The following is a 22,257-nucleotide window of genomic DNA, read 5'->3' on the forward strand; positions in this document are numbered from 1 at the left end:
CCCCAGCCCGCACCTCAACTGCGCTGGATACAGCACAGGCCAGTGTGCCTACCTGTTCCCGCACAGGTGAAGATTGTGCTGCCCTTCCCTTTCCCTCCTTCCCTTCCTCTCCTTTCCAGCCTCCTCCCTAAATTCACCACCATCATCCTCTTTTCTTCTTCCTTCCCTCTTCAGTTTGGGTGAACTGCATTTGGCCGCACTGAGCTCTCCTCCTTCAGCATTTTCTTTCTCACACTCGTTGGCTCCATATGCCACCACATCCTGCTCTTTTCTTCCTTTCTTTCTCAACCACAGAGCTCTCCCCTGCTTTCCTCCCTACATTCTGAGGCTCGCTCTCTTTTATTATTTCTTTTCTCACAGTGCCAGGCTCAATCTGCTGCCAATGGCTCCATTTTCTGCCCTCTTTTCTTTCCTCCATCATCAGGGTTAATTTGGCCTCTACTTATTTAATTTTTCTGACTTATCAGGCTCAAACTGGCCACACTGAGCTCTCTTTGCTTCCTTCTATTCTTGTTAAGTTACCAGTCTCTTTTTGGCCACTGTTGATCTCTCCTCTATTCCTTTTTGTTTTCCCACCAGTCAGCTCCTCTTTATTCCTTGTTTTCTTTCTTTCTTTATCAGGCTTCCTTTGGCCACTGCTCTGGGTCTCTTCCCCTTTTCTGCTTCCCACTGAGCTTTCCTGATTCCAACCCCCCCCCCCCCATGTTATCAGGCTCAAATTTGCCACACACAGCCTCTTTTATTCCTCCTTTCCTTTCCTCCCCAATCAGGCTCAATTGTTGGGCCATCACTGACCTTGGTCTCATTTCTTTTATTTCCTACTGGGCTCTCCCTCATCCCATCTTTTTTCCTATGTTAGGAGGCTCCATTTCTCCACACTTCTGTCTCTTTTATTCCTTCTCTTCTTCTTACATTATGAGGCTTTATTTGGCCACCACTTAGCTCTCCCTTTTGTTCTTTCCCAGGGAGAGGTCCCATTTTCCTTCTCTTTTTTCCTGTTTACCTGGTTAAAAATGGCTCTCTCTTACCTCTTTTGTATTCCTTCTTCCCTTTCTGACATTGCCAGGCTAAGTATGGCCACACTTCCTTTTCTTTTATTCCTTCTTTTCTTCTGACCTTCTCAGGCTCAGTTGGGCCAACACTTACCTCTGTCTTATTCCACTTTCTTTACCACCAAGCTCTCCCCTATTCCTCCACTTTCTATCAGGCTCAGTTTGGCTACATTTAGTGCTACTGTACTCTTCATTTTCTTTCTTAGATTTTCGGGCTCTTTTTGGCCACTACTTACCTGTGTCTTCTTCCTAGTTTCTTTTTCCCACTGAACTCTCCTTCCTTTTTTCTCCAATATCATCAAGCTGAAGCTGGCCAAATTTAGCTTCCTCTGATTCCTTCTTTTAATTTGGTCACCACTTCCCTCTCATTCCATTTCTTTTTCTTTCTCAATTGGTTCCTAACAGGATCAATGTCCTCACACTTAATTCTCCTTTATTCCTTTTTTCTTCCTTAATTTTTTTCCCACTGGGCTCTCCCTTATTCCCCCCCCCCTATTTTGTGTTTTTATTGTTGTTGGTATCAGACTCAATTTGACAACCACTCAGCTCTGTCTGTTCTATCTTAAATTAAGGGCTGCATTTGACCTGTACATACTTATGGTTGCAATCCGAACCACACTTTCCTGAGAGTAAGCCTCACTGAACAAAATAGGATTTACTTATGAGTAGACCTGGTTAGGATTGTGCCCTATGTGTCCTTACTTTTTTCCTTCCCACTGACCTCTCCCTTAGTCCAAGCTCTCCCTTATTTCAAATAGGTTATCAGGCTCAGTTTGGCCACACTTTGCTTTCTTCTATTCCTCCTTCTTTAAACATTACCAGGGTCAACTGTGCCACAACTTTCCAGTGTTATTTATCCCCCTTTTCAAGTCAAGTGACAAGAATCCAAGCTGTGAAAACGCACATTTTTTTGCTGACTCGTGTGAAATCGAGTCATGTGTGTCAAGCACTCAGACAAACACTCGAATCCGGGGCTCCTAACCTGGGAGCCGCCATGAATTAGGGCAACTTGAGTTGCACACAGGCAGCTTGGGGTTGCGCCGCCTCCGCCTTGCCCAAAAGACCTCTTGCATTGATCCGGAAGCTGGGATTTGATCATGTGAGCAGCAACAAGCACAGCAGGGAACGTTACCTTTAGAGACGGGCTGGGGGTGGTGGAGGGAAATGGTGAATTTTGTTTGTTTTGGCTTTAAACTTGCAGGGTTGCAGAAGTAATAACTTTTGCAAAAGTAACAATTAGAGCTGGGTGGGTACTCCCGGTGAGGGTCCTGCAGGTGTAAGGAACACGGGGGAGGGGGGCTTCTTCTTGTCCCCCGGGCCATGCATGGGACGGAGGATGTGTGTCTGGGAGAGGGAGAGGGAAGGAGGAGTCATTTTTCGCCATAGGGACAAGTAAGTTTTGCAAGTGGGGGGGGCTGGAGGAGGCAAAGGGAAGCTGGGGGAGGCAGTTCCTGGAGGGGTAGAAAAACAGCCACCCATGGCTCGCGTGTGCATTGTGTCACTCGCTTCCACACAGCAAGCAACAGTTCTGTCTTTGTGCTCTCTCTCTCCCTCTCTCTCTCTCTCTCTCTCTCTCTCATGTTCCCAGAACAGCAGCCATCCAGGCAGGCAGCGCCCATAGTTTTTGGCTAGGCAGGCAGGGTGGGGCGTCGTTGGGATATTCTGCTGCTGCTGCAGCGCCTTTATTTTTGGGGGTGCTTCTTATCCTAATCAGGCAGGGTTGCTTTCTTCTACTCAGGTTTTTGCTTTAATGGTACACACAGCAATGCACAGTGTTTCCCAACAATATTTCCATTCGCAGCCCGGTAGCTTCAGCTTCTGTCTGTTGTGCTCCTGGCATCAACTCAGCCAACCTGGGCAACAATATATGACTTTCTTTTAGAGATTGCATTAGGTAGCCAAATGAGCATTTACTAGTCTCCTGTCAGCTCCAGCAGACAGTGATCTGCTGTGCTTTACTGCAGCACAGAAAGGGCAGGGTCTCTAGTCTTCTCTCTCTCGCTCTCTCTCTCTCCCCAATTGTGGGTAAGGGGTGAAGAAGCTAAAGCTCTGCTTCTCTCCACCAGCCAAGACAAGCACTCCATGCTTATGATTGGTTTAAAATATTGATTGCTAATTATTGATGAGTTCCAAATACTTTGAGCCTAAGAGGTCTTATGGCTCAATGGCTAAAGTGCTGGTTTGTGGAGCCAGAGGCTAAGGGTTCAAATCCCTATGCCGAAAAAAAAATTTTTAAAGTCCTACCTGGGACAGATTACAGAACTAAACATTAATAAACTCACAGATGAAATATCACTTGATTTGGACAGATGGGCCTCTCTGAATCTGTCGTTATGGGGTAAAGTAAATACTATACTGGTTGAAAATGGCTGCCCGAGACTCTATAGTGCAGCCATTTTCAACCCCTGTGCCGTGGCACACTGGTGTGCCACGAATGGTCCCTAGGTGTGCCGTGGGAATTTGGGAGAGGGTCATTTATTAGTAGGGCCAGTGGGGATGTGAGCCCCCCATTGACAGCACAGTGTGCCTTGTCAATTGTCAAAAAGCTGATGGTGTGCCTTGTCCATTTTAATACCTTGCCAGTGTCCCATAAAATGAAAAAGGTTGAAAATCACTGCTTTAGGTGTTGGTTTCAGGCAAAAAAGGTTATTTCTCTTCTACCCAGGCTGCTTGCAATCCAAGGCACAAAAACTCAAACCCCAAAAATTTAAGACCAAAGGCAGTTTACTCACAATCTGATGCAGACTTACACAAACATTTTTCTCACATCAAAGCTCTTAAAACTAGAAGACCAGGAGCCCTAAATAGCTGCCCCTGGATTCATGTAAGGATGATGGTTAAAAACAGAGATTAAAATACACTCTCCTGTTCTACTAAAGTCAGCAGACAAGAAGCTACATATAGACAAAGAGGAATCAGCAAAGGGACACACCCTTTAGAAAGAGCATTAAAGGGACCACATACCATTTCTTCTTTAAAGAACTAGATACTCAACTGATAATTACTACTCAGTGTTGTTATTCCCCAACAATAGTGGCACAAGTTCAACTTGGCCCTTGAAGGCGAATCAGGCGGGCGCCACTGCTGCCGAAACCGCCCCCTTCCCAGGCCTTATCTGCCCACCCTGCCCCATCACCTTCTGGATCTGCCTGTCTGCTGCTCCATTCCACCCCCCGCCTCCCTCCCAGCCCCTTCTTGGCCTAACCTGGTGGGTAGGCCTGGTCCATCCTCGGGTACAGTAGCAGCCAGGCCACACACGCTTTCTCTCCCTTGCTCTTGTTGGACCTCTGCCAGCAGAATGGCTGGCATAGATCCAAGGAGACCAGGTCTGGGGGGGGCAAAATCCCTGGAGTCCAGGCTTCTGGGGGTGGGTGGGGCAGTGGCAGAACAAGCAGTAGGAAGGGGCAGTCATTCATCTTGCCCAGCGACTAATACCAGTTCTCAGCGGCCCTTGGGGGGACCCACTTGGTCAGCAGAGTCTTGCCTCGGGCTCAGGGAACAAACATTGCCTTGCCTTGAGGAGACTTCCATGATTGCTCCCCAACCCCGCGGCATGCATCTTGAAGGGCACCTAACACTCTGAGCACTACACAGCTTTCCTTTACCTCTTCACAAGGCAGAGCCAGACAGAATCCTGCAGCTAACTTGTCCTGGAGCCTCCTGGTCCTGCTAGGAGGGGCCGAGCCTCCGTTCCGGACTCCTGTTTTCTGGTCTCTGGCACTTAGTGGAGTGCCCCAGGGTGACAAACCGAAAGTCAGTGCTCTTGGTCAATCAGGCCTCCCTCCCTCCCTCCATTTCCTCCCTCTGTCATCACTGGAGAATTTCCTCCTGAAAAATCAGTGAGGGTGATAGAGACTGAACACTGCTAGAGACTGAACAGCTGTGGCCAAGAAGGGAATCTGAGCTGCGAGCTCTGGATGAGATGGAAGCTCTTTCCTTCTGGGCTGCTGCTTCTGGGAAAAGAGCAGTGGAAGGTGTCCTCTTCCTGTAGCAACGCCAACCTTGAGATCTCTGTCCAGTTCTTCTCCTTCTCCTCTTCCAAGTCTTCCAAGTCTTCCACACCTTAGGAGGGTGTGCACATTGTATGACGAAAGGACATGAAAACTCACCATCAAATACAGGGTGGAGCGAGCAGGCAGGTTCCCTTGTCTCCTGCTAACCATATTAAGCCTTATTATTATTAAGAGAAATTAAGCCTCCCGCCTCTCCTCTTGCATTTGATGGGCCCTGCAAGGCCCCCCACCAACGTTTCCTTTAATCCCCCCCCCCCAGAATGTGTGGAGCCCAACTGTGGCTGTGTGGACACAGCTGTGGAGCACTCAGCAAGATCATCATCATCATCATCATCATCATCATCATCATCATCGGCAAGCTCCAGAGTGCAGAGAGGAAACACACTCACACACACACACACTCACACTCACTCACACACTCCTGCTCACACACTGAGCTCAGGTAGCTGATATCTTGTCCCTTGTTACAACCCTCTACACTCAGTAAATCCCCTGAAGCTTTGAAGGTGCTTCCTGGTCAGTCTCTTGCCTTGATTCCCGCAGGCACTGGTCTCTGCTACATGTCCAGGATCCCTCCTTTTACTGGCTGCATGTATAGGGAAGGTCGAGATTGCAGAGGACTTACTGCCCCGATTGTTCAGAAGCTGACCCCTCTCTCTTGGAATAAATGCAAGCACAATTCGGACTTCGACTAACCCTGCAACGGATAATTCTTTTCATTTTAAGCTTCAGACACTGAGCTCAGGAAGGGCTCTGTGCACTTCAATGCTGGCTGTCAGCATTTTGAACACAAATTGATCCAGCCCAAGTGCTACCTCACCATTAAAGAAGAAGAGGCTGTGATCAGGGGGGTAATCAAAAGGGATTCATTCTAGCTGCCATGTGTGCTTAAATGTCAGCAGCACTGGTGTGAAGCTGGCCATCCAAGAACCCTTCCTGAAAGCCTTTTTGATCTGAAAGTCCTCAACCACAGGTCCTTTCCAGTAACTCATCACAGGCAAAATGGTCAGATGCTGCCACCTAGTGGTTTGTTGAGGACAAGCATTGAGCTGATATCCCCTCTTTCTACTCCCTGCAAATGTGTGAAGGAAGAAATTTCCCTTATTGGGTGGTTTGGATGATGACTGGTCCATCTGGCTCAATACTTCTCTGGCTGCAGCTGGCAGCAGCAGTTTCAGGAATGACCCTCTAGCAGCCCTACCTGGACACGCCAGGGATTGAATGAGGGACCTTCTGCATGGAAAGAAGCTGCCCTGCCCCTGTGTTCCGGCACCCCCTGCTAAGCGCCTTCCTTGCGCTCTGTCTAGCAGAGAGAGTAGTTTTCAGTGAAGCAGCCAGAGGGGGAGAGAACTGCAGGCACAAGTTCAAACACTGGCCAGAGGATTCCTTGCTTATTCTCCATCAGGCCTCTCTGCTCCAGGCTGCATTGGCCCCCTGCAGCTCTCAGCAGCAACCACCTTCCCAAACAGCGGAGATGCCCTGGAGCCAGAACATGCCCCAGCTAAGACTCCATGGCTTTGGGGGAAGAAGAAGAGCATCTCTGAGCATATGCAGTGTGTTCTCCCCATATCAGCGTGTTCTTTCTACCACAATAGGAATGACTGGCTTCTGTGGCTTATTTCTGGTCTGACTTTCCTCCAAGCAGAACCAAGGAGGGAGCACTGGACTGCTGGCTGGGAGCTCCCATCCCCCAGTGGCCCTACTAAGGGAGCGTTGTTAATTGTTAACCTCACAACAACGCTGCAGGGTAGGCGAGGCTGGGAAGTGAGGATTTGCTCAAGTCTCTTCAAAGACTTTTATAGCCAAGAACAGAAAATTTTCCACCTCCTGCAGGGTGTTCCTGCAAGGGGGGGAGGGTGGAGGGGCACTAAGTTTCTTCAGGCACCTGGCTGATGGTGTGAAATGACCCCTTCGCCTCGCCTTCAGAGCCAGTCGTGACTGCAAAAGCTTTTGCAGTCCATAGGTGTGAACAACTGGCAAAGTGGGCCTGAATGCAACCAGAAGGGATGAGGCTTGGGGGGCATCTCACTGGCCAGTTCCCAACTGCAGGCCTTGCGAGGCACTGCTGGATTCCTCTGGGGTGGAGGAAGATGTGATGAATCTGTCTTGTGTTCCCCAAGATTATATGGCACGTCAGCCCCGGAAGGGTGCGGGGGCCCCATTACGACCTTATGTAAATGTGTGTGTGTTGTATCTTTGTGTGTGAGTGTGCATGAGTGCTTGTGCAGAAAATAAGGTATGGGATATTCTTAAGATATACTACCAAACTCAAATTAATAAATTTAAGGTTGGCGGTGAAGTAAGAGTGTTCGTGTCGGGCGGTGAGCCATACGTGAAGGCGTTGGATCTGGTGGAGCAATGCTCCACCAGTCCCACCTCCTTCCCTCCCCACTCCTCCCCCGCACACCTCCCCCGCCCTCTCCCCGCCCTCTGCCTCCCCATCACACCTCCTTTGATGATAGGTACAAAACACTGTTTCAAAGCAGCATTTTCATAAATCTGAAACTAAAATGCTGCGCCTTCCCCACCCCCGCCCCCCAGCCCCACACAAAACTTTGTGCTTAGCCTCTTGGCAGAGATTTCTCTCATTTGGAAAATAGAAGAGCAGAGGCAGCTGCAGAAAACAGAACTGGATGGAAAGACTACAAGGGCTTGTTGAAGCAAGAGGCAGGAGCAGCATCCAGCCAGTCTCCAGTACCACACTCGGCAGCCTGAATCAGAAAACTCCCCTGTGCTCTCGTCAGGCACCCTCCCTGCCCACCCACTCCCAGGCCTGTTGCAATGGGATCAGAGGAACTCTCCTCTTTCTCCTCACCCAAGACTAAGTATGTAAGGGGCACAGAGGGTGGTAGCTCACTTACAGTCAGTTCTATTTATTGTATTGGCAACCTTCAGTCTCGAAAGACTATGGTATCGCGCCCTGAAAGGTGGTTCTGGCACAGCGTCTAGTGTGGCTGAAAAGGCCAATCCGGGAGTGACAATCCCTTCCACACCGGGAGCAAGTGCGGTCTGTCCCTGGTCTGTCTCCCTGGCTATGGGCCTTCCTTCTTTGCCTCTTAGCCTCAGACTGTTGGCAAAGTGTCTCTTCAAACTGGGAAAGGCCATGCTGCACAGCCTGCCTCCAAGCGGGCCGCTCAGAGGCCAGGGTTTCCCACTTGTTGAGGTCCATCCCTAAGGCCTTCAGATCCCTCTTGCAGATGTCCTTGTATCGCAGCTGTGGTCTACCTGTAGGGCGCTTTCCTTGCACGAGTTCTCCATAGAGGAGATCCTTTGGGATCCGGCCATCATCCAGTCTCACGACATGACCGAGCCAACGCAGGCGTCTCTGTTTCAGCAGTGAATACATGCTAGGGATTCCAGCACGTTCCAGGACTGTGTTGTTTGGAACTTTGTCCTGCCAGGTGATGCCGAGGATGCGTCGGAGGCAGCACATGTGGAAAGCGCTCAGTTTCCTCTCCTGCTGTGAGCGAAGAGTCCATGACTCGCTGCGGTACAGAAGTGTACTCAGGACGCGAGCTCTGTAGACCTGGATCTTGGTATGTTCCGTCAGCTTCTTGTTGGACCAGACTCTCTTTGTGAGTCTGGAAAACGTGGTAGCTGCTTTACCGATGCGCTTGTTTAGCTCGGTATCGAGAGAATGAGTGTCGGAGATCGTTGAGCCAAGGTACACAAAGTCATGGACAACCTCCAGTTCATGCTCAGAGATTGTAATGCAGGGAGGTGAGTCCACATCCTGAACCATGACCTGTGTTTTCTTCAGGCTGATTGTCAGTCCAAAATCTTGGCAGGCCTTGCTAAAACGATCCATGAGCTGCTGGAGATCTTTGGCAGAGTGGGTAGTGACAGCTGCATCGTCGGCAAAGAGGAAGTCACGCAGACATTTCAGCTGGACTTTGGATTTTGCTCTCAGTCTGGAGAGGTTGAAGAGCTTTCCGTCTGATCTGGTCCGGAGATAGATGCCTTCTGTTGCAGTTCCAAAGGCCTGCTTCAGCAGGACAGCGAAGAAAATCCCAAACAAGGTTGGTGCAAGAACACAGCCCTGCTTCACTCCGCTTCGGATGTCAAAAGGGCACTGTTGTCTTCGATGGCTCCACATCAGTTCTATTTATATACTTCACATAAAAGCAAGAGGAAAGATATGCAATTCCAATATTGCCATTAGAACATTAGTTTTTACAATATTAATTAATTTTATTAATTTTTACAGTATTAAGCAAAGTACAGAGGTTTTGAGTTTATAGAATCTGCCTAGTAGAGCTGGATTCTCCTCTCTTTCTGAGAGCTGAATCTCCTTAGAACCAGGGGCGGATCCAGTGTCTGTATTTGGGGGGCGGGGCATGAACAGTGCCTTCAGAGCCCAGGTCAACCAGCCAGGTAGACCTGGGCTCCTTATTGCGCTTCTAGCCTCTGCGGCTATTTGCTGAGCAGCTAGACCTGGGCTTCTGCCTGGACTTGGAGCCCTGGTCTACTTGGTTGGGTAGACCTGGATTCCTGACTGAGCTTATATTGAGCTCTGTGGCTATTTGCTGGGTGGGTAGACCTGGGCTCCCATTCCAGCCAATCTCCTTGGTGCCTGTCCAGTGGGTGTATCCCAGCACCCAATTTTGCTCTCCATCTGGGTGGGTGCCCTTCCCTTATGACAGGACAGTTTGGGGGGGGGACATGCACCAATGCCCCCCCATCCACCCCTGCTTAGAACCTTTTCCACACTGAAGTTCTTGGTTCTCTTTAGCTCAAATGCTTTCCATGCTTTCTCCCACCAGAAAAAGGGTCTCCCAAGCAGCAGCCATTAATTTTAATAATGTATCTGAAAGGCAAAAACCCCACCATGTGCTCCATGTGCTCTGGACAAGGGCAGGGTGACCGGATGTCATAACTTCCAAGGAGCCCCTCCCGTGACCCTTTTTTATTCACTCCACACACATGCACTCTCAGTCTCTTACTCTCCCCCCATCCCTGCCAGAAGCCCCAAGCCCTCTTCCCTCCTGCGCATGAAAGAAACATTGCAAAAAGGGCTTCAACTCCCCCCAGCTGACGCCAGACCAGAGCTCAGCAGGAGCAGCTCCAGGACCCTGCATTGGGCATGTTTGCCACCACACAGCTCCCAGGAAAAGACGGAGTGCACCAGAGAGCACGTGGAGCTCAGCAGGCACCTTCATGTCCTGCGACTATCAGGGGATCGCTATGATTGGCCCTAAACCGGGTTATTAGGAGCCTGAGCGCATTGGAGGAGGCTGCCTGTGGGAGGGGCTGAGCTCTCAAGGGAAAAGAAGCCTGAAACGGAGGACATTTCGGAGGACAAGAAGCTGAGAAAGAGGACATGTCCGGATGAATGCGCAGTCTGTCAGGGAGAGAGGCTCAGGTGGGCTTCAGCAGACACCTGCAAGATGGGAAGGAGGGTCTCTCCGCAGAATGAGGCTCCTGAGTAAGTGTAGAGGTGGACACCTGTGTCAGCCTCCGAAAAGGCCACCTGTCCCCCAGCACAGTTCAGAGTCACTCGGATCCTCTTGAGTTCCTGGCTCAGGGACAGAGGAGTGTTAGCAGGGGCACTAAAAACTGTGTACTGACCTCCCCACTTCCCCACAGCCCAGACCCCTTCCTGAGGATTAAGAAGAAACCAGCCCTTTCTCCTCACAGACTGCCTGGCAACCCCCACAGCCCACTTTCCCTCCCCTCCCACAGTGACCTCCCAGAAATGTTTGCCTGCAGTGAATCCCTCACAGTCCAGCACAAAAGCCCAACAGTCAAATCTCTCTGGATTGTCAGGCAGATCTTGGTGTTGGTGTCCCCATCGCACACTCTTGCCATCCTCAGACAGGATGAGTTTGGGATGAGCCGTGTCTGGATCCAGAGTCACCTTTGCTTCGGAGGCTGGAGCAGGAGGAGGAGAGAGAAGAATCAGGACACTCATCCAGAGCCACAGAGAGATTAGCAGGCCACAGTTGTTTGCCCTGCCCCCCACGATGGCACAGGCAGAGGCGGGAGACTACGGGCAGCTGGCTTTGTGGCTTGGCTGGCAGCGAGGGGTGTGTGGACCCTCACGGCATCCTACAGCCAGTGGGGCTGTAGTGGGGCTGTAGCCTCCTCCCAGCCAGCACGCCCTGTCTGAGTGTGGTTCCCGGCTGGTGCGCATGGTTGCCTGGGAGTGAGCCCCACTGACTTGCTTCTGAGTGGAGATGCTTAGCTTTGGGTCCAACCAGTAGTCCTGTCTGCGCTTGCTTGGGAGTAAGCCCCATTGACTGTGGTGGGGCTGGCTTCTGAGTGGACATGCATAGCATAGGGCTCTCAGGTGCTCTCTGCTGGGCGCAGGTGCTGGGGCTTAAAGAATGGTGAGCTGCCTCATTTTTAGGCTTGCATTCCCTTTGGGTCCCCCCCTTGCCTCTTTCTTTACCAGGGGCCTCTGTCTCCCTGGTTGAGGGGTGGCAGTCCTCTGCTCAGTCCCTGATGGTCACTGGGTGACATTCAGGCAAACATAGTGGTTCTACTAGTAATGTTGCAAAAAATATCCTATTTTTAAACCTTGGTGAGCTGGACCAGCCTGGATTGGCCAAGCGGAAGTAGACAGACCAAGTGGTCTGACTCAGTATGTGGCAGCTCCTAGTTTCGCTCTGCTGGGTGGCGTCTGAGCTTGTGGGCAGCCTCTGGTGTGTTTGTCTGGGTTTTTGACAACTATAGGGGGTGGTTGCCCCCTCTCCTGTTTGTGTTTGACTAGGCCTAAGAAAGCTCAAGGTTGGGAGGAAGGCTCCCAAGCCCCCTGCCCCTTGCATACTGGAGCTCACTTTTTCCTCTGATGTTGGTAATGACACGGGGGAGGTGATGGTTCTTATGGCCCAAGCTGAGATGATTATGAAGAGGAGGCTGCCTGCAGGGCTGGAAAAGGGAAGGTGTGGGGCGTCCAATGAAGGTCCACAAAGAGGCCGAACAAGCCCCGACTAGACTGAGGCTCAAGAGCGCCAGATGGCCAATGAAGGCCCAGGAGAGCAAACGTTTTAAACCTACTTCCTGATGTAGGACTGATGTTCCAAGGACCCACCTGTAGTTTCCCAGATCCCCCCTGCTTCCTTTTTTAAAGATTGGTGTGACATTAGCTGTCCTCCAGTCCTCTGGCACAGCGGCCCTTTTAACAAACAAGTTGCATATTTTTCTCAGAAGGTCTGCAAATTCTTTAGTTCTTCTTGAGTTGATGCCTTCTGCATCTGGTGACTTACTGATATTTAGTTTGTCAAATGTCTGAAATGTCTTCTCTTTTAACCTCTGTCTGACTTACAGGGCAATCCTATACTTCCCTATCACCAAAAACGGCCACCTCTGAATCCAGTGGTCTCTGGCGGTAAGGAAACAACTTTCCCTTACTGCATATTGACCAATAGCAGCCCCAATGGGTCTCCCTGGATCCGCGCCTGCTATTGAGGGTGCCTGTCGGGCAGCAGTATCTGCCCAAGGTCTTCTGCCTTGCAAATACAGAGGTCCTCCTGAGCTGGAAGGCGGCTATGCTGGTATTAGACCCACAACATGCTCTGGATGGGGTAGCACTCCCTCTGAAGGAGCAGGTTCACAGCCTGGGAGTCCTCCCGGACCCACAGCTGTCCCTGGATGCTCAGGTGGCAGCTGTGGCCAGGGGGGCTTTTGCCCAGCTTCAGCAGGTGCGCCACCTGCAGCCATACTTGTGCCAGTCGGACCTGGCCTTGGTGGTCCATGCCCTAGTGACATCTTGGTTAGACTGCTGTAATGCCCTTGACATGGAGCTACCCCTGAAAACGGTTCAGAAGTTGCAGTTGGTGAAGAATGCAGCAGCTTGGTTGGTGACTGGGGCTTGGCATGTGGAATCTGCTATGCCATTGCTCCAGGGGCTTCACTGGCTGCCCAGTCCTTTGCAAGGTGTTGTTTAAAACTCTGTAAGGCATAGGACCAGGCTGCCTCAGGGATTGCCCGCCTTCCCCCACACATTCCTGCGCATCCCCTGTGGTCATCAGAGAGGGCTCTTCTCAGGATACCGCTGCCATCTGAAGCCAGAGGGATGGAGGCAAGCTGCAGAGCCTTCTCAGATGTGGCACCACAGCTCTGGAACCAGCAGCTTCTTCAGTACATGGTTTCGGGCAGGGTTTGACAACCTCTCTGTTTCTTCCTGCCTTTGGGGAGGGAGATGCTCCTTAGGGACCCCTTAATTTTTTTTAACCTTTTAAAGCTTTTATGCTGCTTTATATTATTTATTTCCTATCTGCTCATTTATTCTTGTTGTTTAAATTGTTTAACGGTTTTTGATCTTAATAATTTATTTTGACAGTCTTTTGTATTTACGCTTCACTGTAAACCAGTTTGGATGTTTAGAAGAGCGGTATAAAAATCTTTTAAACAAATATATAAATAAATAACTCATTCATTTAATTTCTCTGCCACCCCATGTCCCCTTTTATCTCCCCTTTCCCTGCTTCACCACCCAGCAGGCCAACCACTTTTCTGGCAGATTTCCTGCTTCTATCAGATTTGAAAAGGTGTTTATTATTCTCCTTAACGCTGTTGGCCATTCGCTCCTCAAAGTATTTCTTGGCCTCTCATATCAACATCTTACATTTCTTTTGCAAGAGTTTGCAATCCTTTTCATTCTCCTCATTAGGGCATGACTTCCATTTCCAGACGGAAGCTTCCCAGCCTCTCTACCTTAGCCATGCTGGCATCCTCCTGCATTTAGTCGAGCCCTTCTTTTCCAGTATACGTTTCATCTGGGCCTCTATTACTACCGTTTTAAACAGACTGTATTCACACTGGAAATACTGGTCTCTTTTTACCTTCCCTTTCATTTTCTTTCTAACTAGTCTCCTCAATTAAGGGAAGTCCACCCTTTGGAATTCAAGGGCTTTTGTGCTGGATTTGCTTGGCAGTCTTCCCCCACCATGCATGGTAGAGTGGCTTATCCTAGGCTACCTTGGGTGTGTGATTGGGAGAAATTGGTCCAGTTGGCTTGAAGCCATCCCTGCCTCAAGGAATGACTGACTTCATGCTACGGGTCAGAGCTTATGGATCAAAGCCTTGCAAGTTGGATGATCAGGAGGAGAGAGAGCAAGAGGAAGCCAATTAGGGACACAGTCCCACAGGTGAGGGGGACAAAGTCAAGGTCTGAGACAAGGAGCCTCTGAGTCACCTGCTTCCAGGACAATACGCTGCCTCCAGTGTCCTGCAAGTGACATTACGCCCATTTCCCAATAGGGGTTTTACACTCATTGATGATTGTTGAGTCCATTTTCTAGGATTCCCCCCCCCCCCCGTTCCTGTCAGCCCTCACACCATGGCAAGTCCTGTCCAAACCTGCCCAATATATGCATTGTTGCACATCATTCTTGATTACCTGGGAATTGCTCCATGACACCCACCAGCAGCTGTTTTACATCATAGAATTCCCTGATTCTGCAGGTCAGCTCAGGAGGAAAAGCCACAGGATTCCCAGATGCTTCCTTCTTCTCATACCTAATGTGGAGGAGGAAAATATCTGATCTCATAATCCATCCAATGGGAATTCCTGACTGGAGTAAAAGGACGGCATGGAAGAGAAGAGCAGGAAGCCTGGAGGCAGGACAAGAGCAGATGGGCGTGTTCAGGAGAGGAGGCTTCTCTAGCTATGGCAAGGCAAATGGATAGAAAATACAGCCGGTACCTGTGTAGCTGAGCAAAGGGGACAGAGGTCTGGCATGTTCAAGTGGAATGTTGTAAAGAGAGGCCCTGAGTGGAACACTGGAGGGTGGAGATGCCTGCATTCTCCCCCAAAAAGCCATGAAAGAGCCACGTCCTTCACAGACCATTCCCAGCATCAGGTGACAAGGAGGGAAATGAGTGGGATCCACGTACCTCTGCAAGGTCCTCCTAATATCCTGGGGAAAAAAAGAAAAAGATCTCAGTGCCTACCACAAGCAAGTCAGACTTTTCACACCCTGCACAGAGACCTGCTCTCTAGAGCTCCATCTAGAGCTGGCAGTGATCCATCTTGCACTGATGGATATCAGTGAGGCAATCCGAGGGCAACCCCAGAGGCATTCTGAGGGCCAGGGAAGCTGCAGATGCCCTTCTAAGTGCCAGAAATAGTCACGTCAGGGAAAGCTGCAGGTGGCTTATTTGTCTCTCAGAACACTTTCAGAGGGAGGCAGTGGGTGCGAGGATGGCACCTCCAGCTGGGGGGTGGCACCCCTGAATGTATAACCCCAGTTGCCACAGTGGCTATGAACACCACTGAGGAAAGGGCTCTGTTGGAGCTTTCGTTGGTGTTGTTGAAACCAAGTCACTCTGGTCCATGCTTCCTAGTCACTCTTATCTTCCTCAGAGGGAAACTGAGATGTGTGCAGGCTTCTAGCATTATGCATTCTGGATGCCCTATGACTCTCTCTGCACAGACACCAGATGATGTGCACTGGAACACCACAGAAGCCCATTAGTGGGGTGTTAGGGTAGCAGGACAGAACTGAGCAGAATGGGGAGAGATCAGTTGTCAGGAAGGAGACATGAGAACAGATTCCAAGATCTTTGGGACCTCCAGGCCTCAGTGAAATAAAATGAACTTCCTTATTTCTCTGGTGTTTTCCTGTTCATAAGAGAGGTCTTTGTCTGCACCACACACTGAGTCCCTTCATTCTTGTGTAGGCCAAGGAAGCACAGAGCAGTTGCTTTCCTTCCCCTGGTGAGGAACCTGGGCTATTTCTACCACCCTCTCACCTGCAGGAGTTCACTTGCTGGCTGCTGGCATTTCTCCTCCATCTGCTGGATGAGATCTTCAAGAGAGGACAGTTCCTCCTTGAGTCTGGCCACGTGCTCCTCTCTTCTGGTTGCAATTTCCTTCTCCAGCTCTTCCAACTGTGAGAGGAGAGACGTCTTTTGATCTTCCAGAAACTGGTGCATTTGGTTGAAAGCAGCCACTGTGCTTGTCTTCTTCTCTTCTATTTGGCCCTAAAACAGGCAGATGGGAAGCGGAGAAAAGGAGAGAAATGTCAGGAATATTGTCAGCCTTTGCAGGGAGGTGGTGGGAAATCTCTAGTCGGAAACATGGCAGGAAGAGATTCTCAAGGAGCTGGAGGGAAGTGGACCTGACATGACTAGGGAGTTCTGTTGTCTCTTCTGTCTTTTCTATGACAGTGAACAAATATCAGGATTGTTGTCAGTCCATCACCGCCACATAATAGGTGAGTGAGTTGGTTCACCTATGGCTCAAACCTATCTATACAGTGCACCATTATAGTAGTGGTCAGGAGGCTGCACACTGCTGATAGACCCCACAGATTAGCCATTGACATGCTAGGAATGGATCGAAACCGGAATCAGGCTGGGGTGGGGGCAAATCAAGTGCAGATCTCAACCGCACTGACATATATACCAAATCCAGAACCCCTGTGCCAGCCCAGACATGCCCACAGAAGGCTCTTCAAGATTCCTTTGAGAAGTCCCATTGGGGATCAGGTGGTGGCCAAGGAGGTAAGTAAAATCTTCCTTAATTTACCTTTCCTGGCCAGCTGGGTCCCCACGCGGGCACTGTGTCAGTGAGGAGAAAAGGAGAGAAATGTCAGGAATATCATCAGCCTTTGCAGGTAAGTGGTGGGAAATCTCTAGTCAGAAACATGGCAGGAAGAGATTCTCGAGGAGCTGGAGGGAAGTGGACCTGCCATGACTGGACGGTTCTGTTGTCTCTTCTGTCTTTTCTATGACAGCGGACAGTGAACAAATGTCAGGAATATTGTCAGCCTTTGGAAGTAGGTGGTGGGAGATCTCTGGTCAGAAGCATGTCGGGAAGCTGGAGGAGCTGGAGGGAGGCGGATCTGCCAGGGTCTCCTCCATCACTGTACCGTCACCACCGCCAGGTAACATGCGAGTGAATTGGTCCTCCTATGGCCCAGTCCTACCCATGCAGTGCAGCATTGCAGCAGGGCCCAGAAGGCTGCACTCGCCACAGATCGGCCACTAACGGAGTTCTGCTGGTGCTAGGGATGTGTCGAAGCAGAGATCAGGGGAAAATCGGACATATATACCAAATCCAGAACCCCTGTTCCAGCCCCAGAAGGCTCTTCAAGACTCCTTTGAGGAGTGCTGTTGGGGATCAGGTGGTGGCCAAGGAAGTAAGTAAAATTGTCCCTTATTTATCTTTCCCAGCCAGCTTGGTCTCCACCCGGACACTGTGCAAGCAGCCTGGCACCATTCAGGCCAGCCCAAAATAGGGTTGGGCTGCTAATATTTGACTCAGGACTCATTAGAGGGCCAGCCCTGCAAGGAAGGCACTTCTGACTTTTTGCAGGGATCAAAAAACTGTGAGCAGCACAAAACAGACAAGACTCCACCTTGAGAACGGCCTTTCACAAACATTTCTGGAGACATGAGGCTCTTTTGACTCTTCCCTGTTTCATGCTGCAAGTTTACAGATATGTGTTTTAGTAGCTGTTCACTTCCAATTCAAGAGGGAGACTTACAAGCAGGTCTTGGCTTTCCTCTTCTGTTCCTGCTTGACTTGCCAGAATTCTCTCTCTCTCCTTCCTCCGGACTTCCAGGCGGCTGCACAACTGGTCCTGAAGCAAAGAGAAAAGAAAAGTTTCTGGTTGGTCTATCTTTTATCTTTTGGGGGTGGGGTTACTACATAATGTTGCTCCATAAGAATGAGAAAGCAGTTGCTGTCTCTCCTGGCCTCCCATCTCAGTGCCTTCCACAGGTCTCTGGGCTTCATGTCCTACAAGGGAATTTTACATGAGCACAAACAGATTGAATGGACTCTAAGATCCAAGTGCAATTTGTGTTGAGCCCTTCCTGAGGCGAAGGGAAAGAATATCCTTCACCCTTCCCTTGTGTCCAACCCAACATCAGGACTGCTGCTTTTAGAGCAGTGTGGTATCCTAGAGCAGGCAAACCCTTTTCCTGCTCTGGGGCTTAAGCACTTCCCTCAATGGCTTCTCTCCAAAGCAAGCTGCATGTTACACCCATCATTAATCCTGAAGGTTTGTAACCACTTACCTTGAATTCCCTGGCAGCCTCTTCCACAAGAAGGACTGTATTCGATTGATGTTCTGGGGATCCCTCACAAATCAACTCCTTGTCTTCTTTGCAGAACAGATGGAGATTTTCCTGGTGTCTTGCACATAAATCCTCTTTTCCCAGGTAAAATGACAGACATTTAATTTTTTCTACTACATTTGCCAGTTGCCAGTTTGGCCGAAAATTCCCTTTCTTGATTCTAGCTTTGCAGAGGGGACACTCCAAGTCCCCCAGATCTTCCCACACCTCACAGTAGGTGGTGATGCAGCCCCTGCAGAAGTTGTGACCACAGTCCAGGGTCACCAGGTCTGTCAGATACTCCATGCAGATGGGACACTTGAGTACCTCCAAGGTTGGTGAGGCTGAGGCCATGGCTGATGAAGACTCCAGGGATGGATTCAGGCAGCTTCTGAGACCTGTACAGGGACAGCAGGTGGGTGTGGGTGAGTGACAGAAGAAATACCATATGGGGAATTTCACAGGCTGCACATTGCAGAAGATCTGTGAATTTTCCACTGTGCTGCCCAGTTTGTGGGAGTAATAACTAGAGGTGTTTGTTTTTGTTGATAACAACATAAATGCACAAAACACCACATTGTGGTCTTTAAGAGATTCAAATAAAAAGAGAAAACACCTTATTTTAGTGTTTAAGATATTTTCCAAAAATAAAAACAGATTAGTTTTCCAGTTAGAAATCACACCATGGCCGTGTCTGCTGACACTATATCACTTACTGAGTACACTTTTAAAGCATTTAAAAATAATAAATTGAGAACTCTGCATGAGAATGTGGAATAAAACCATATAATCGCTGTCTGGGACAAAACAAAGGAAGTCCTTTGTTGATGCCATCCTGTTCAATAAAGACAGAAGTCTTGCTTGTCTGACAAACTGCGTAAGAAGCACAGAAAGGACACCATAGAACTGAATCCCGCCTGCTGGGAGAAAGGCAGAAAGGGAGGCTGGTGCCTCGAGACTCTGGGTCTGACCCTGCGGGATCATCCGCCCCACTTCGATCCTCACAATAGCCCCAAGAGGACGAAGCTGAAGGGTCAGCCAGGGAGCTTCAGGTGCGACTGGGGATGGGAACCTCAAATCCAGCACTCGATTCTCTGTACCAGTTTCTTAACCAGTGGCACACATACCAGTGGTGGTGCTTGAGGTGGTGACAAGTGGAATGCACGGAATCCCCGGACACCCACCACTCAGCAGTGAGACCAGCAACGTAATGTCTCAAGCAGTGGTAGGAGGTTTGGGTCAGTGGGCAGAGCTCCAGAGCGCACTTTTCACAAACTTGAGAAAGCCTTGCTGAGGGAGAATCAGCAAGGGTAAGTCTTAACTCATGAAAGCTCCACAGTCAGGGAATTAGAAGGCAGGTCCTATCCTGGATTAGGAACTGGTTGAAGACCAGGAAGCAGAGAGTGGGTGTCAATGGGCATTTTTCACAATGGGGAGAGGTGAAAAGCGGAGTGCCCCAAGGATCTGTTGGGGACTGGTGCTTTTCAACCTATTCATAAATGACCTGGAGACAGGGCTCAGCAGCGAGGTGGCCAAGTCTGCAGATGACACCAAACTTTTCTGAGTGGTGAAGACCAGAAGAGATTGTGAAGAGCTCCAGAATGATCTCTCCAAACTGGGAGACTGGGCAAACTGGGAAAATAGCAGATGCATTTCAATGTCAGTAAGTGTAAAGTCATGCACATTGGGGCAAAAAATCCAAACTTTACATATAGGCTAATGGGTTCTGAGCTGTCTGTGACAGATCAGGAGAGAGATCTTGGTTTTAGAGGCAAGCTGCCTCTGATTGCCAGTTGCACGGGAGGGCACCGGGACGCACATTGTGTCTGTTGTCTTGTGTGCTCCCTGGGGCATCCAGTGGGCCACTGTGAGATACAGGAAGCTGGACTAGATGAGCCTTTGGCCTGATCCAGCGGGGCTTCTTCTCCTTAAATAGTGCTACTGTGTTTCTTTTCTTCTACCTCAGCAAAGTCCTCATTTGCTTTTTCTTCTTCTTCTAATGCAGGAGCATCCAAGGACTGGCTTTCACCATCTCCCTCATTACTATGCAGTAACTTTGAAACCAACCCTGGTGAAACAAACCTGCCTGGTCTTTTGTTTTCCTCTTTTTCTTTTCTGTGCTCCAGACTTATATTTGTGCTGCTCCAGACTTATATTTGTTCTACTCCACACTGTTAATTTCACCTTTGAACCTTGCCAAAACACATGCAGACATGATCCAAGGCCACATTTTCTATCTAGAAACACACTAAACTATGACAAGAGGTGGAGGTGACTATTGGAGCCTGGGAATTATGTGAACTACCTCTGGGACCTAGAAGTTCTGGTCTGAAGGCGTAAGTTGCACCTTCCTGTGATTGAATTGCACTAATACACACTGATGCTTATGGAGCAGACCTGGGCTGCATTTCCACTATAGATTTCATCCACTTTCAGTGCACTTCTACTTCCCGAATGCAGGGTGACCAGATACAATGGAGGGCAGCGTGTCTACACCTTGTATACAAGAGGGAATTTTGGCAGGTGCAGTTCAACATGGAAGGGCTTTTAAAGCTACACCGGTCAAAATGCCTTCTTCTCTGTCCTCCATCATATCTGGTCACCCTTGTTGAGAAAATGTGGGTTAACCCGGAATAGATGGGCATGTGAGAGAGGTAGAAATTTACTCCAAGACGAGAACTGCACTGGGCTCAGGTGAACAAGAAGAGATGGGAAAATTTCTTATCTAGAAAAAAAGATTTTAAGAACTTTAGCACAGAAAAGAGCAGAAAAACAGATTAGATTAGATTAGATTAGATTAGATACAATCTCAAAAGAGGGTCTCAGCTATGCTGGCTACAAGCTGCCCTCTGCATTGCCTTCCCTCCAGCAGCTGCCCGGGATGAAGCTGTAGAACAGGCAAGCAGAGCCAGGAAGAGAGTGGTGCAGCTCAGGCAGTGAGGAGCCTTGCTGAAAGGCTGGAGCGGAAGCTGGATCGCAGGTTCTTTCTTTCAAGGTGGAAAGTATATCAGCTCTTTAGGACCCTAGTTCAGCTCTCTCGTCCAGATCTGCCACTCAACTGCTCCTCAGGCTGGACCTGATGACCTTTTATAGGCCTTGCAAGGCCTCTTGCTGAACCTGAGAAACCCAGTCTTCAGTCAGGTCTGGGACTGAATGCAGTTACTGGTTAGTGCACAAGCTCTAGAACTCTTTCCGAACACCCTGCCCAAATGCGTTCTGGGGACAGTAGTTTGTGGAGGTATCTGAGAGCTGTTAGGGCTCCCCTTAACAAATGGCAGTCTCTAGAAAACATTGGGGGAACAGACGTGCATTGGAAGTGGTAAAGCAACCCGGAATAAATTTCTTTTGTACTGTCCAGTTTGTGTTGTCATGACCCTGGCCCCCTGGAGGCCCAGGCCCCAGGGATTTTGCCCCTCTGCCCCCCTCCTCCTCAGGCCTGCCACTGCCCCAAGAGAAGAGCCAGGGAAGCGGCTCGTTAAGGGAAGTGGCTTGCACCTGCAGTCTCAGCCACAGCCATCTCCTGCGACCCCTGACGTGGGGAGCCAGCAGCTGGCAAGAGGGCAGACTGGAAATGAAGTGCCGCTGAGGCTGAACTGAGTTACTGAGAACTGAGAGCAGGAAGATCTTCACAACCCTCCCTGCCCCTCGCCCTGGTCCAGCCCTCTCTGCAACCCGCCCTCTTCAATCCCCTGCCCATAAATCCTGGATCATTCTCTCCCTTCTTCTTGACAGGCAAGCACAGGCTGAGGCAAGTTCTTACTTTTGCCGTGAATAGTTCCAGCGTTACAGGAAAGGGCAGTTTCAGGTCTCCTGGCAGCAGGCACCCCACACTCCTGCCGCTCCCCTTGGCTTCTTCTGGGAGAAAGAGCTGCCACTTCCTTGTCATGCCTGCCCATGCGTGTCAGTGCATTGTAAGTTAGGACAACCCATTTGATAGATAAGCCACATTTCCTCACACATGTAATAAACTTATGAGTCCAAAGTCTGATCAGAAGCTAATAATATACGGCACTGCCCCCAAACTCCCATGGCACACCTGTAGACCATCTGTGGCACACCAATGTGCCACAGCACAGTGGTTGAAAATTGCTGGTCTGAAGTGTACACAATTCACAGAACAACAAAGCGCTGAAAATGCTTGTCTGTTTCTCAGCAAGGACATCCATGAAAAGACTAGGAGC

At 49.7% G+C, this 22,257-nt stretch overlaps 1 protein-coding gene across 1 annotated transcript; it reads right to left on the reverse strand.

Moving 5' to 3' along the window:
* Window positions 1-10,409: 10,409 nt before the first annotated feature.
* On the reverse strand, window positions 10,410-18,430 carry LOC136642172 (tripartite motif-containing protein 10-like). The gene is made up of 6 exons (XM_066618451.1): window positions 18,038-18,430; window positions 17,503-17,598; window positions 15,764-15,994; window positions 14,906-14,928; window positions 14,409-14,527; window positions 10,410-10,936 (listed from the first exon to the last, which is right to left on the reverse strand). Exons 1-6 carry the CDS (start codon window positions 18,428-18,430, stop codon window positions 10,410-10,412), a joined length of 1,389 nt encoding a protein of 462 aa, XP_066474548.1.
* Between the last annotated feature and the right edge of the window lie 3,827 nt (window positions 18,431-22,257).

The sequence above is a fragment of the Tiliqua scincoides genome, chromosome 2 (assembly GCF_035046505.1).
Source record: "Tiliqua scincoides isolate rTilSci1 chromosome 2, rTilSci1.hap2, whole genome shotgun sequence".
Lineage (NCBI taxonomy): Eukaryota > Metazoa > Chordata > Lepidosauria > Squamata > Scincidae > Tiliqua > Tiliqua scincoides.